Source organism: Crinia signifera, chromosome 1 (genome assembly GCF_055691185.1).
Source record: "Crinia signifera chromosome 1, ASM5569118v1, whole genome shotgun sequence".
Taxonomy (NCBI): domain Eukaryota; kingdom Metazoa; phylum Chordata; class Amphibia; order Anura; family Myobatrachidae; genus Crinia; species Crinia signifera.
In genome coordinates this window covers 295,491,768-295,505,012 of record NC_139217.1, presented here as the reverse complement: position 1 = coordinate 295,505,012, position 13,245 = coordinate 295,491,768, and the positions used below count along the sequence as shown (strand labels likewise).

Below are 13,245 nucleotides of genomic sequence, written 5' to 3'. Positions count from 1 at the left end.
CATTTTAAGATCTTGGAGTGGCCTAGCCCTCTCCAGACCTCAACCCAATCAAAAATCTGTGGAGGGAGTTGAAAGTCTGAGAAAATCTGCATGGAACAGTGGGCCAAATACCTTCTACAGTGTGTGCAAACCTGGTCAAGAACTACAGGAAAAGTTTGACCTATTTAATTGCCAATCAAGGTTATATTAAGTATTGAGTGTAACTTTTTGATTGTCCAAATATTTATTTTCTGCAAGAATATACAAATAAATTGATTAAAAATCATACTGTAAAATGTGATTTCCTGTTTTTTTCTCCCACATTCTGTCTCTCACAGTTGAAATGTCCCTATGATGGAAATTACAGACCTCTCTCATCTTTTTAAGTGGGTCAACTTGCACAATCGGTGGCTGTCCAAATACTTTTTTGCACCACTATATGTACAGTTGTGCTCATAAGTTTACATACCCTAGCAGAATTTGAGATTTTCTGGCCATTTGACCCTAGCAGAATTTGAGATTTTCTGGCCATTTGTCAGAATATGAATGATAAGTCACAAACTTTTCTTTCACTCAGGGTCAGGGCCGGCGCCACTACTCGGCAGCCTTAGGCATTTGCCTAGGGTGCCGGCCGCTGGAGGGCGGCAGTTTGGAGCTGGTCCCCCAAAAAGCAGCCCCATCCAAGGGGAGCGTTGTGGCGCACCAACCTGCATCACCCGGCAAGCCCCCCTGGAACGTCACGGCACTACTCCCCTGGAGCGGGTAAGTGATTGAGAGCCGTGGCGCTCCGATGCCTAGCACCGGCCCTGCTCATGGTTAGTGGTTGGATGAAGCCATTTATTGTCAAACAACTGTGTTTACTCTTTTTAAATCATAATGACAACAGAAACTACCTAAATCACCCTGATCAAAAGTTACATAGCCCAGTTATTAATACCATGTATTGCCCCCTTTAATATCAATGACAGCTTGAAGTCTTTTGTGGTAGTTGTGGATGAGGCTCTTTATTTTCTCAGATGGTAAAGCTGCCCATTCTTTGACATATTCTCTGACAAATGGCCAGAAAATCACAGATTCTGCTAGGGTATGTAAACTTATGAGCACAACTGTACAGTACAGTACAGTTCCTTTACTCATATATATTCATCAATCTTGCGCACTGTATTTTGTTTTATTTGTATACAACTGTATATATATATATATATATATATATATATATATATATATATACAAACTCTGTGCCTTTATTTACTAGGATGGTGTCACAATTGTACTGCTTTTCTTTAGACACAGTCATTGAAAATCATTTTCATTGGAACACTTCTTTTGACAGAAAAACTGGTGTAAATGGAAGCACAGAATGGGGGGAAATTCAGTAAGTAATTGTGTTCCTGTCTTGGTGCACAAAGGGAAAGGTACGCGGTGAGTTTTTATGGACTGAGTAATGTTCCTGTGAAAGAGCATGCCAGTTTTCTGATTAAAAATAAATAGAAACCCTGCAAAGTATACATAATGTTAGATACTGTCAATCAATCACTCCTTTTCCCTTGTTGGCCGATGACAGGAGTTGACAGAAAGAGGATTCTTGAACAGTCGTATGAACTAAATTTGCCAAAATATGAATGTGTCTGTCTGTGTGATTTAGCATCATCTATTGTGTTTTAGAGCTATTTACTATCTTCTGTTTGTGTTATTTGTCACATACATTTGGCATATGGTAACTGATGACAGGGAAATGAAAAACAGACATGTAGAATGAGACTTACTTTATTTTTTCACTTGAAAGAACCTCGGGCAGCTCCACAGTTATCATACCATCTGAGTTGGTTTTCCCAATGAAAACAGGCTTTGTTCGCAGAACATCAGGTGCTGTTATGGCTGCCACTCTATGCTGCAGACCTCCGGCACTATTTCCTCGATTAGTGAGAACAAAAGAGTACGAGGTCTCTGCTTTCAGTTTGGTGATCAGTGCTTGTGTTGCTCTGCCATCCACTTCAGCAGACTTTTTCCCATCATCATATAGAATCTTATAAGAGAAAAATGCAATTATAAAATATTGTATATTTACTTTTTTGCCTTTATTTTAGGCTAGCTTTATATAGCAGCTACAGACAATTAATACAAATACAGCTTCATATTCTATAGGGAGACTATGGTGCATGGGAGAATCAGTAAAGAGAGCATAGTACAAATATAAGCTTTCTGATGAATGCAGTGATGGCTGTGATATTCAGTGTAATGTAACGTTGTCTAAGTAAAACTTAGAAGTATAGAAAATATTCTTTAAAGTGTAGTTATATAATTCAAAAAACAAAGTTACTTCCCATTGGGAGCAATGCAAAAAGGGAAGTAACTTTGCATCTGGTACAACGATGCAATGTGAGGGGTGAATTACTCCTTTTTGTATTTTGTACGCAGGGTAAATACTGTCTGATTTTGCATGTCTTACATTTACACAAAATAAGAAAGGAGTTGCACTACTAGATGCACACCAGTAGATTTTATTTTAAAACATAAACTTTTATTATTTAATTTAAAAAGATAGGGGATTAGGTCCCCGCAGCCTTTTCATATAGTGGTCGGGGAAAGCCCCTCCTAGCTTGGGGTGAAATAAGGAGTATATTCAATCTCCCGCCACCTTTCTCAACTGGGGAAATGGAGGCGGGGCCCTATTCAATGCTGTCTTCCCCGACAGCATTGAACAGGGATTTCGGCAGAATGTGCCGACTGCAGAAGCAGTCAGGCACATTCTGCTGAGAACGGCTGGGTATTGACAAGCTCACGCCGCAACTCGCCAATTTCCGGACGCTTCACACGACCATGTCCCTTCTCGGCGCTCGGCAGACGGGACATTGAATCCCACCTGCAAAATCCCTGTCGAGCCAGCCGAGAATAGGACAGGGTCACGGCTGTCGGGCCAGCCCGACAGTCGTGACCCTACATTGAATAACCCCCTTAGGGGTTAAAGGGGGTAAAGAGACATTTCACGGCCAACTTGTCAACATTTTCAATTCTGTCGACACCATTTCAAACCTTTCGGAGCACAACGTTAAATGTCTATATGTTTCTAAATATTTCACCCCAAGCTATTGTATATATATATATATATATATATATATATATATATATATATATATATATATATATATATATATATATGAAAAGGCTGCGGGGACCTTATCCCCAATCTTTTTAAATGAAAAAATAAAATTGTATGTTTTAACATAAAATCTACTGGTGTGCTAATGGCAATAATGTATCTTGGTTGCCAGGATAGCACCCCCTCCACAAAATTAAAACAAAGGCGGTCCAAAATTGCCCTGAAAGTAGAGGCATTACTGTATATACTTGTGTGCAGATTTCTTTCTTCTCCCCTGCTTTTTGCATGTAACCTACAAATGCTTAATTTGTATTTTTACACTGCAAGTTAGATTTGAGCCCCTTCTGCTGTGCAGCATGGCTTTACCAAATTACTTAGGGGGTAACTATCATTTGTATACAGTTGCATTTGCAATTGCGATTTTTAAGCTTTGCTAGTGTAGCTGGCACCAAGAGAAGATGATATCCGCAAACCTAAACCATTGTAAACTCCTTCGCAACAGCAAAAACATATGTGTACTACAAGCAAGAATGAGCAAAATCGACTGCTGTTGTTGCCGTATGGTAACGGAGAGTGGCTGCAGCAGTACTGACCATAGGTGCCGATTTATGTTTTTGCTGGTGGGTGCTCAAGCCAAAAATATAGGGGAGTGGCTTCAAGGGGAAGGGGCGTGGCTACAAAATAATACCAACACGTAGCACAGTTGTCTCCAATATTCAAATTACGGCAACAGAGTTCCCCTTTTTACACATAAATTGTGGACCTGCAGCTGTTTATCTATGATTATGCCGGGAAGATGCTTCTGTCAGCTCTGTTAATGGCGCTGGGCAGCATCTTTTATGCAGCAGTCGGCGGGTCACTAAAGAGCGGACGGAATACACTCTTCCCGGCATACAGTTTGGCAGGCAGCAGGGCGGGTGCTGCAGCTGCAAATTAGCAAGTTAATATGGCGGCCCAGCAGCGCGAATCAGGCCTGAGGGTGCTCATCAATTTCAGTGGGTGCTCGGGCCCTTGAGCACCCACAGAATCGGCACCTATGATACTGACACAGGATCTAATGGCCACGCCCCTCCCACGCCCCTACACTTGGAAAAAGGCCAGTCACTGCTCTTGATGCCTCTAGATGCAGATACGGGCTTGTGTACCTTCGAAACATGAATTTGTTCTTGCCAAATGTATTTTGTATTGTTGTTTTGAAAGGTTTGCAAACTTACTTTGAAGGGCAATGCAGAGTTGTAATTTTCTGGAATCTCCCATGACAACAATACCGAAGTCTTCATCACAGCTTTTACATGAAAATTTTTTGCGAACACTGCTGGAAAATTAAGAAAAATGTATTTAAGCTATTCTTTTACTAGTATACCTATCTGCTGCTGGAACATTTATTGTCTATGTCTATGATGCTAAAATAAGATGAAGGAAAAATGGGATTATGGAAATACTGTACTCTGCTTTTCGTTGCTCCAGCAAAGTTAATTTGTTACCTTACCTGAAAGAGGAAGATACGAGTCAAAGGCCAACTGAATACTAATGTCTTAAAAACATATTAAGGTTCATGTACGTTACCTTATGGAATTGCAGCCCTAATAACATAAGTAGTACCATCAGGATAAGCAACTACTTCGGCACCCTGATGTCCAAAAAAGATATTCCTCTAAGGAAGAAAGCCTTAAGTAGACAAATCCTACCTTGATCTACTGGAAGTGTCCTGAATTGGACACTTGGGCTAAATGGACCAGGACCCTTGATTGTATAAGCACGTATTTTAACATCATAAATGGTATCAGGTTTTAATGCGGTAAGAGTCACAGATGTGTCAGCAGGAACAATGTGCACTTCAATTGGATGGTTTGGATTGTTGATATCCCTGTACAGGAGGGTGTATTTTGTTATTACACCATTTCTTTCTGCTAGGATGGGAGGTTGCCAAGTTATCTGCACTGATGTCGATGACATGCTCTCACACTGAAGATTTTGAGGAAATCCATTTGGTATCTCCTCCGGAATAGTTATTTCTTGGATATTCTCTTCCCCAAAGCCCACTTTGTTTCTGGCTGATAACTTAAAGACATATGATGCTCCTTTATGAATTTCTTTGGCAGTATAGTGGTCTTCTTTCTCGGAGAACTCTAGAGTGGTGAGAATGTTCATATCTTTGCGACCGTACTTCAGACGATAACCCGTGACTGGGCCAAAGGTTTCCACAGGTGCATACCACTGAATGAGAGCAGTGTTCATCTGTGTGTGGTTGATAACAAGCCGAGGTTTCCCTGGAACTGCAAAACAAAAAAAAAGTAATTTGAATGTTACAAATGGGTTCGTAATACCTTCTTGATATCATAGCATTGGTGTATTTAGCCTTTTATGCTACCTGAAGTGGGAAACCACTATAAATATTTGCATATGGGTAGCTTCACTTGAACAAAAAATCTTGATAAGAACCGCAGAACCTCAGTTGGGCATTTGTATCAAGAAAATGATTTATTTTGTTGACAGCTGCTCAACAAAATATCAATTTAGTAAATATAGGATTTCAAATGTGTTGGATTTTGCCGATCTCCGAACCCAGGCATCGATAGAACAGGAAATTGCCCTGAATCTCCTATGATGTATGGGCCTCTAAAGCATGTGCATACATATAACTGTAACAATCCATGCAGCTGCCTAGCAAATGGTAATTATTGGTGAATGGTACTGTGTCCCCACTCACTGTGTACATCTGTTGCTAATATGTACAACAATACTGCCAGGTTTTACTATTGGATGGAAGACAAGCTTATCTGTCTTTTTCCTGCTGCTCCAGACGACAAAACTATCTTTTCTTGGGAGATAGAGTGTGGTGCCTCTCTAAGAGGGAGATTTATCAAACCTTCAAAAGAAAACAAGATTCCAGTTATCATTTATCTAGTACTTTCACTAAAATGGTATCTAGAATTTGGTTGCTACAGGCAACACCTGCACTTGTCCTCTTTAGACAGTATGATAAATCTCACTGTCAGTGTTCTATGGAAGGGCTCAAACAGTTATTACATATATCAACTGTTTGAATTATTTGTTTTCTTGTGTTGTTTTGTAACATTTCACTGTGTTGAATTGTATTAGTGCATTGGTCCTGTGCAGGTTATATTTTGTCTTATGTAATAAAAAAATAAAAGAAAGAAGAAATAAAGTGTTTAGAGACAATAATAATTCTGAAATCTTGTTTTGTGTTTTAACCATTATTAAAGCCAATGGAGCATAGGCAAAGCAAGGAGAGTCCAGAGAATTGGAAAAATAACTCCTGATTTCTTGTGAAGAGATTGCTAGAAGCTGTCACTAAATTATATATGTCATAAATTGCTTTTATTCCAGCGGCAGCCCTCACATCAATGAGTATTTTTTTTAACCTTGATTGGTGGTGCCTCTAAAGAAAATAAGAACTACAGGCACATTTCCAAAAGAAAAGAATCAGAGGAAAGCCCAGTTATTAAAAATAAATAACCTGGTCTACCTAATGGCAAAGTGTGTATCCTTGATACTTTCAGAGGGGTATTCAATGCAGGGTCATGGCTTGCCAGACAGCGTGCCCCTGTCCTGTTCTCGGCCAGCTCTACACTGATTTGGTGGGTGGGATTCAATGTCCCGCGTGCCGATTCCCAGAAGGGGGTGTGGCCGCGAGAAGCGGCCGGGAGCTTGACAATTCCCAGCCGTTCTCCTCAGAATGTGCCCGACTACTTGTAAAGCAAAATCCCTGTTCAATGCTGTCGGGGAAGACAGCATTGAATAGGGCCCCTGACGCTATTTCCCCCGTCGGGAATAGTGGCGGGAGATTGAATAACCCCCTAAGTCTGTTGTATAATAAAGTATACATAGGTAGACTCTTTAAAATATAAACTTATGGTGAAAAGCCACACAGAACTGCACCTCTAGAGAAGGACATGTAGAGCTTAAATTACATACGTGCATTGACATATTTCATCAGAGGCATTTTAACAGATGCCTCTCACGGTGCAGTAGACTCTGTCATTGTGCCAGAGTCTACGGCACTTGTGTAAGTTTTAGGGAGACTAGTTTCACTACGGCGCATCGGCCATTTTGGCTGTGATTTTTGCAGTGGCTGCAGTGCCCAACGTGGTATTCCAGAAAGGTAAGAGTGAAGGTGTGCACTGTGAGCCCCCCTTAGCCCAGGGGTCCATGTGCACTGCACACAATGCATCCATTTTACAAATGCCAATGTGTTTCATGCACTATATGGAAATGAACAAAAGTGTATTTATAATGTTTTAGCTGTAGCATTTTATTCTTGATAATGATAGAAAGAAATCTAAAACATAATTTATCAGGAAAAATGTAATATATTGATATATGCATATTGGTTTACATTTTAATTATATTTAACAAATGAAGAATCTTAATTTATATAGTAAACAAACATGCATATTCAGTTAATTACTTCAAATAAATAATTAAGAATTGATTATTAAATTACAAAGAATCAGTTACAAAATTTGCAATACAGAAAAAAATGTTTTTGAAAGATTACATTTAAGACTACATTTGAGCCCAAGATTATGATATTAATATTACTTTGGTTAAGCTCACATAGTATACAATGTGAGTAGAACAGTCTATGCTTGACAGGGAATACAACTCTCCTTTGCACATCTGAAACAAGCTTGGTATCATTTCTTACAGTATTTATATTTTATAATGTAGCTGTGAATCTATAATTGCTACAGGACCCACACAGCTCAACTGCCAGTGTCCTTTGCAAGTATCCAAGCTACAGAGTCTGCCTATACCATTATCTCAGACGGGGGGTAGATAAACAGCCCCTACCTCCTCCATTGCCTTGTTTATATATGTTTTACTGGTATGGTTAGTTTAAACTTTTTGGATTGAATTGGTTGTGTTTCAAAACCATTTTCTTCCATAATAATAATAATAATAATAATAATAATAATAATAATAATAATAATAATAATAGCAAGCACTTGTTGAGTAATCATAATATTAGCATTTACAATGTTCACATTCATAATGTCGACACTATCAAATTCAACATTTATCATGTCGATATTGTTAAAATGTTAACATATTTACCATGTCAACATGTGAGATGTTGACATTCTGCAGGGATTGGAGGGTTACAGTTAGGCTGCATCAGTAAATGGCTACAGTTTGGAGGGGATGCTTAAGTTTACTCTACATGAGGGGAGATTTAGGGTTAAGTGACTAGAGTTAGTGATACTCACCGTCTGATACACCAGAAGTCATTATGGCATCATCGTCTGACCCTGGAGACAGAGATGGACCTGCTATGCTAGGTATATTACCACTAGACCACCAGGGAAGATTTGCTTACATGCTAATCATGTTGACATTTCATCAGTGTTGACATGGTCAATGTCGATATATAGTGCTAGATTAACAACATGGCACGAGTTGGTCACCCAAGGGCACCCTGACACATCCACACATAGGTGCGTCCCCAATATGGCATGTGTGAATTGAAGTTTCTCTGTGACATAATGGGAACTGGAGGCACTGCAGTGTTCATTTGTGTTGCTGAGAATACGTACTCATTATACTTTGTTATCACATCACCAGCATAACATATTGTCAAATGTTTTTAGTAGGGTCCTCCACAGGTTAGTCAGCACAGGGCCCCACAATCCCCCCTTAATCTGGCTCTGCCCCTTCCGGAAAGGGGAAGCCAAGTCAGTAAGTATGCCTTAATGCGGAAAATGTATGAGACATAGAAATGTGACTTGTTTGATACAGTACATTTTTGGAATAATAGAATTAATTTCCGAGGCACAATAAAGTATGAGACATGTCAGTATATGTTTCCTTTCCACTTAATGTACTACTTCCTCTCAGTATGAGTAGGATAGAGAGGCATGTGTATGAGTTATTAGCAGAAACTCTGTTTCATTGCTGAAACATCTGCAGCTGGAGCTGTGCATACCTGACACTCCTTTCTTTTTTTGTGTAAGCTATTTCATGTGTAAGCCTCTCTGGCACCAAGTACTCTTTCATATCTGGTGCAATAAAAAAAAAATGCAGTATAAAGGCATGAGTTCACTTTCTTTGGGACTCAGCCATTTTCTCAACAAATTGGGTTCATTTCAAGTACAATGAGACACAAGCACATACTGCAGAACAAAGTGACAAGTGTGTGTGTACTTTATGATAGATGGAGGTCGCCTATATGTGACAGCTGTGTGTGGCAAGGATTAAGTACTAAGCACGTCACCTGCACCAGGTGTAGATACAACTTTAGGCTTGCTTCGAGCACCATCTCCTTTTGTGGTATAAGCTGTCACAGTGATTGCATATGCTGTTTCAGGCTGCAGTCCAGTGATGATCATTTCCTGAAATAAAGTACACTGAAAGTTAACAGTCTCTCATTACTTTCTTTTTATGCATTCGTGGTCATTGGTAGCCCTTTACTGCTATCTAAGAGAATGCACATTCCTGCGTCACAAGCAAAAACAAAGCAACTACCTTAACTTGTGTTAGTGTATATTGTATAATGTCTTAGTACTTATACAACTTTAGGATTTTCTATAGTGCGGAGCGTTCAAGTACATTGAAATAGAGTATATGAAAGTTAGGAAATACTGTATAGTGTGTAACTGATTGTTGTGCCATAAATGTATTTCATCATTTTTTTTATTTATAAGAAACAGTGAGCAAGTGGGCTGGTTCTAAGGTGGGAGAAAAGCAAAGCAAGAGACTATGGGGTCTATTTACTATGCCGTGGAGAGAATTAAAGGGGATGGAGATATTAACCAACTAACAAGCTCATAACAGTCACTTTTCTGCAACATGACAGTTGGGAGCTGATTGGCTGGGACTATGAAGGTCATTCAGACCTGATCGGTTCTCTGCTAATTTGCAGAGCCCTGCGATCATATAGCCGCCACCCCACCAGAGTGAAATCCCGTCCTGTGCAAGGCTGAGAATGGCTTGTGGAAATATTGCAGATTGACGATTAGCTGCCGAGTGACCATCGGTCATGATGGCTGCAGCCCTCGGCCAACTGAGAAAGAAAAAGCTTACTCATGCTGGCTGTCGGAATTCCATTCTGCAGCTGAAGGGAAACTGCAGGCAATCTGGTTAGTACATAAAATGTCGGGTTCATGGTTTGTTTAAATGCAAAGTTACCTACAGTACTGTACATCTTTTACTTTGCTCCCAATTCATAATCAGCCTCAATAACTTCTAGCTTCAAACTTAGACCACTGGTGGCTGGACAGCTCTTGCTGAACAGCAATCATGGTCATCTATTGTATTTCAATAATTGCTCGGAAGACATAGGTTCCTCAGATTTAAGTTTATATTTTATACTGTGCTATTGTGATAAGTCATGATTTCAGTGTCATGTGCTTCTACTTCTACTTCTATCATATGATATAACAAATAACCATTTTAGACAACGAATGTGTTTCTTTAATCATCCGCATAAATGCTTAGTTTTTGCTTTTAAATAGAACAGACTTGTAGCAATGATCACATTAAGGGGAAAATTTACTAAAACTTCTAAAAATAAAATGCAGTTTGGTTGCCTATAGCAACCAATCAAATTCTATCATTTCTCATTTCCTAGAAAATGATAGAGTAGAATAATTGGTTGCTATGGGCAACATCACCTCTTCATTTTTAGAAGCTTTAACAAATTTACCCCTCAGCATTATAGGTAGTTTTGGGGGTCTCAGCTGTTGATTCCTAATAGATGCAAATGTTTGGTGCGAAAAACGGCAGCGAGCAGAGTCATGCAACAGACGGGTTGCCGAAATAAAACAAAATGCAGCTTTAGGATTGTGCATTTTTAAATAACATAATCAATATTGTCACAAATTGTATGCTGAAGTTTGACTTCGAAAAGCCAGGCCAATCCACATTCTAAATATCAAAGTTGCAGCAAAACCAAAGCAACATTAGTAGCAGCCATTCAATCAGCAGCCATTCTATCAATATCACGCATGATAGATTGCAGTTGAACTTCTTTCGGAACTATTTTCATAATGATACACTTCATGCTAATGGCAATAGTCAAACACAAAACCATTGTGGAATGTTAGTGCATGCATCTGTGCAAATAAAACACACGGCACACTAAAAACACTTTTTAACCAGCAAGTCCACTTTACTCACATGTTCAGCAGTATCATCATATTCCCACTGTTTAAGAGTAAAGTTGGAAGAGAAAGATAAAAAATATATGAAGAACCATTTGTGTATTTAGGGGTTTTTATAACCCCTTTAAGAGTTCCCATCCTAGCAATAAGGGGGTTAAACAATTGACCCCCATATAAATTATAAAAGAGATGTTAAAACTACATTACCACAAAAAATAATACTATTTTGTCAATAGAACCAATAAGAAACAGCAACATTTGTTCTAAAGCTTCTCATTGGTCCACCTGATAAGACTGCCAATAAAATGTACCACAGCACCAGTGTTCAACCTTTGCTGTGAGCAGTGTTGGACTGGGGCATGAAGGGCCCACCAGGCGAATCCAATGGTGGCCGCCCATGCTGAAGGGGTATTTCGAGTCAGCACAGAAGCTTGACTAACCACTCGAGGGTGCATGGTTTGGGCCCCTTTGGACATGTATATTTATGATCTTGGTGTAGTTTCTATAGAAGTGAACTGAACACCTGTGATCATCAGTGGTCTGCTCCACCAAGTAGCTGACCCTTGAATTAACAATGTATATATTGAGTGGACAGTCTGGAACAGACCTCTGAGGTATAACAGCCCCGTGACAATATTTGTGATAAAGTAGCTTTAATACTCTTTTAACACATTTGCATAGGATTATTGTATAAAGCAATATTTTAGATTCTTCAAAAGCAATTAATAATGCAGTTGGCTATTTTTAAAACATTTGACTGCCATCTCCAGCTACAATTGGTCATTGTGTGCTCAAACCTGTAATTATTATAATTAGCTTTGTAAGTATTATGGTTGTTGATGTAGTGGGAAAAATAATTCTGAGGTAAGTTGATGAAATGAGGGTGTACCAATGTGAATATTATAGTTTGGAATATGGTAGATTCTAACAAAGAGGTGTGCTTAGGCAGTGGGGAAGTAACCAAATGAGTAGTGTTACCAGAGGAAGCTTTACAGCTGACCAAGATATGGTTATCTGGGAGGTGGTGAAATGCAGGTCAGATGCAGATATAAGAAGGCATAAGGGAGAGTATTTTGGATGACAAACCTGCAGAGAGAGTTAAGGCTTCCACATACTATGCGATTTGGGCCCGATTCCAGCGGACTGGGAAAACAAATCGACCCAAATTGCATATGTATGACATTCGATCTGATGCACGGTACGATGCGCATCGGATCAGAGCCAGAGATCATAGATCAAAATAAATCTTATGTGCAGCCATCAGCAGCACAACATGGATGCTTTTTAGCACCCTCGATGTATCACATCCAATGGGAGGGACACACCGAGAGCAGAGGGAGCCAGGCAGGTGAACACCGGAAGTCGGGTGGCTGGCGAATAAAAAAACTATACAAATGAATAGGCGGCCGCTGAGAGCTCTCTCAGCCAATCAGTGACTGCCCATTAATTTGTATGGGTTTTTCTATTCTCCTGCAGCTCAGCTCCCAAATCCCTGTGCATGGCTCTTGGCTCCCCTACCCATGTAACCTAGCTCCTTCCGCCTGATGTAAAAAAATTTAAAAAATGGCACATTAAGAGCCAAATCTTATGTGAGCCTCCTGGTGAGTTGTCAGGGAAATTAGGTCAGACTTTTTCTTAGGACAAGTCGGCCTAGAGGTTTGTGGAAACTGAAATCTAAATTGCAGGGTAAAAATAAAGCAGCCAGTATTTAGCCTGAACAAAGATGACATGCGCATACAGTATCACAAAACATTATTGTACCGCCATACACACTTTCCTGATTCTGGCTACATTCACGTCATAAAAAATGTTAATTTGAAAAAAAATAATTGGTATAGCCATAAAGGCTCCAGTGTTGCTTCACTCCAGCAGCTCAAATGGAGTGATGACACCATAAGCTGTCTTCACAAAGGGTCGTTTGGGACTCGAAACATGGTATGCTTGATGATTTTAATTGATATGGATTAAAGGATGGCTTTTTAACAGTTGAAGAAGTCTGGTGAGTGCTCTCTGTTGTATCAACAACCCATTTGGATATAT

The 13,245-nt window shown here is 39.6% G+C and overlaps 1 protein-coding gene across 35 annotated transcripts in view; it reads right to left on the bottom strand.

Annotated features, from left to right (window-relative positions):
• PTPRD (protein tyrosine phosphatase receptor type D) overlaps positions 1 to 13,245 on the bottom strand; it is a 1,589,668-nt gene that overhangs the window by 98,725 nt on the left and 1,477,698 nt on the right. For 12 of the 35 annotated variants that reach the window (XM_083185941.1, XM_083185944.1, XM_083185945.1 and 9 more), the window contains 5 exons: positions 11,222 to 11,248; positions 9,318 to 9,435; positions 4,768 to 5,355; positions 4,294 to 4,394; positions 1,746 to 2,005 (listed from right to left, as the gene is read on the bottom strand). In XM_083185941.1, the coding sequence (XP_083042067.1) occupies positions 1,746 to 2,005; positions 4,294 to 4,394; positions 4,768 to 5,355; positions 9,318 to 9,435; positions 11,222 to 11,248 (1,094 nt within the window). The remainder of the gene's footprint in view (positions 1 to 1,745; positions 2,006 to 4,293; positions 4,395 to 4,767; positions 5,356 to 9,317; positions 9,436 to 11,221; positions 11,249 to 13,245) is intronic. The other 23 variants (XM_083185943.1, XM_083185954.1, XM_083185957.1 and 20 more) reach the window with 5 other exon arrangements.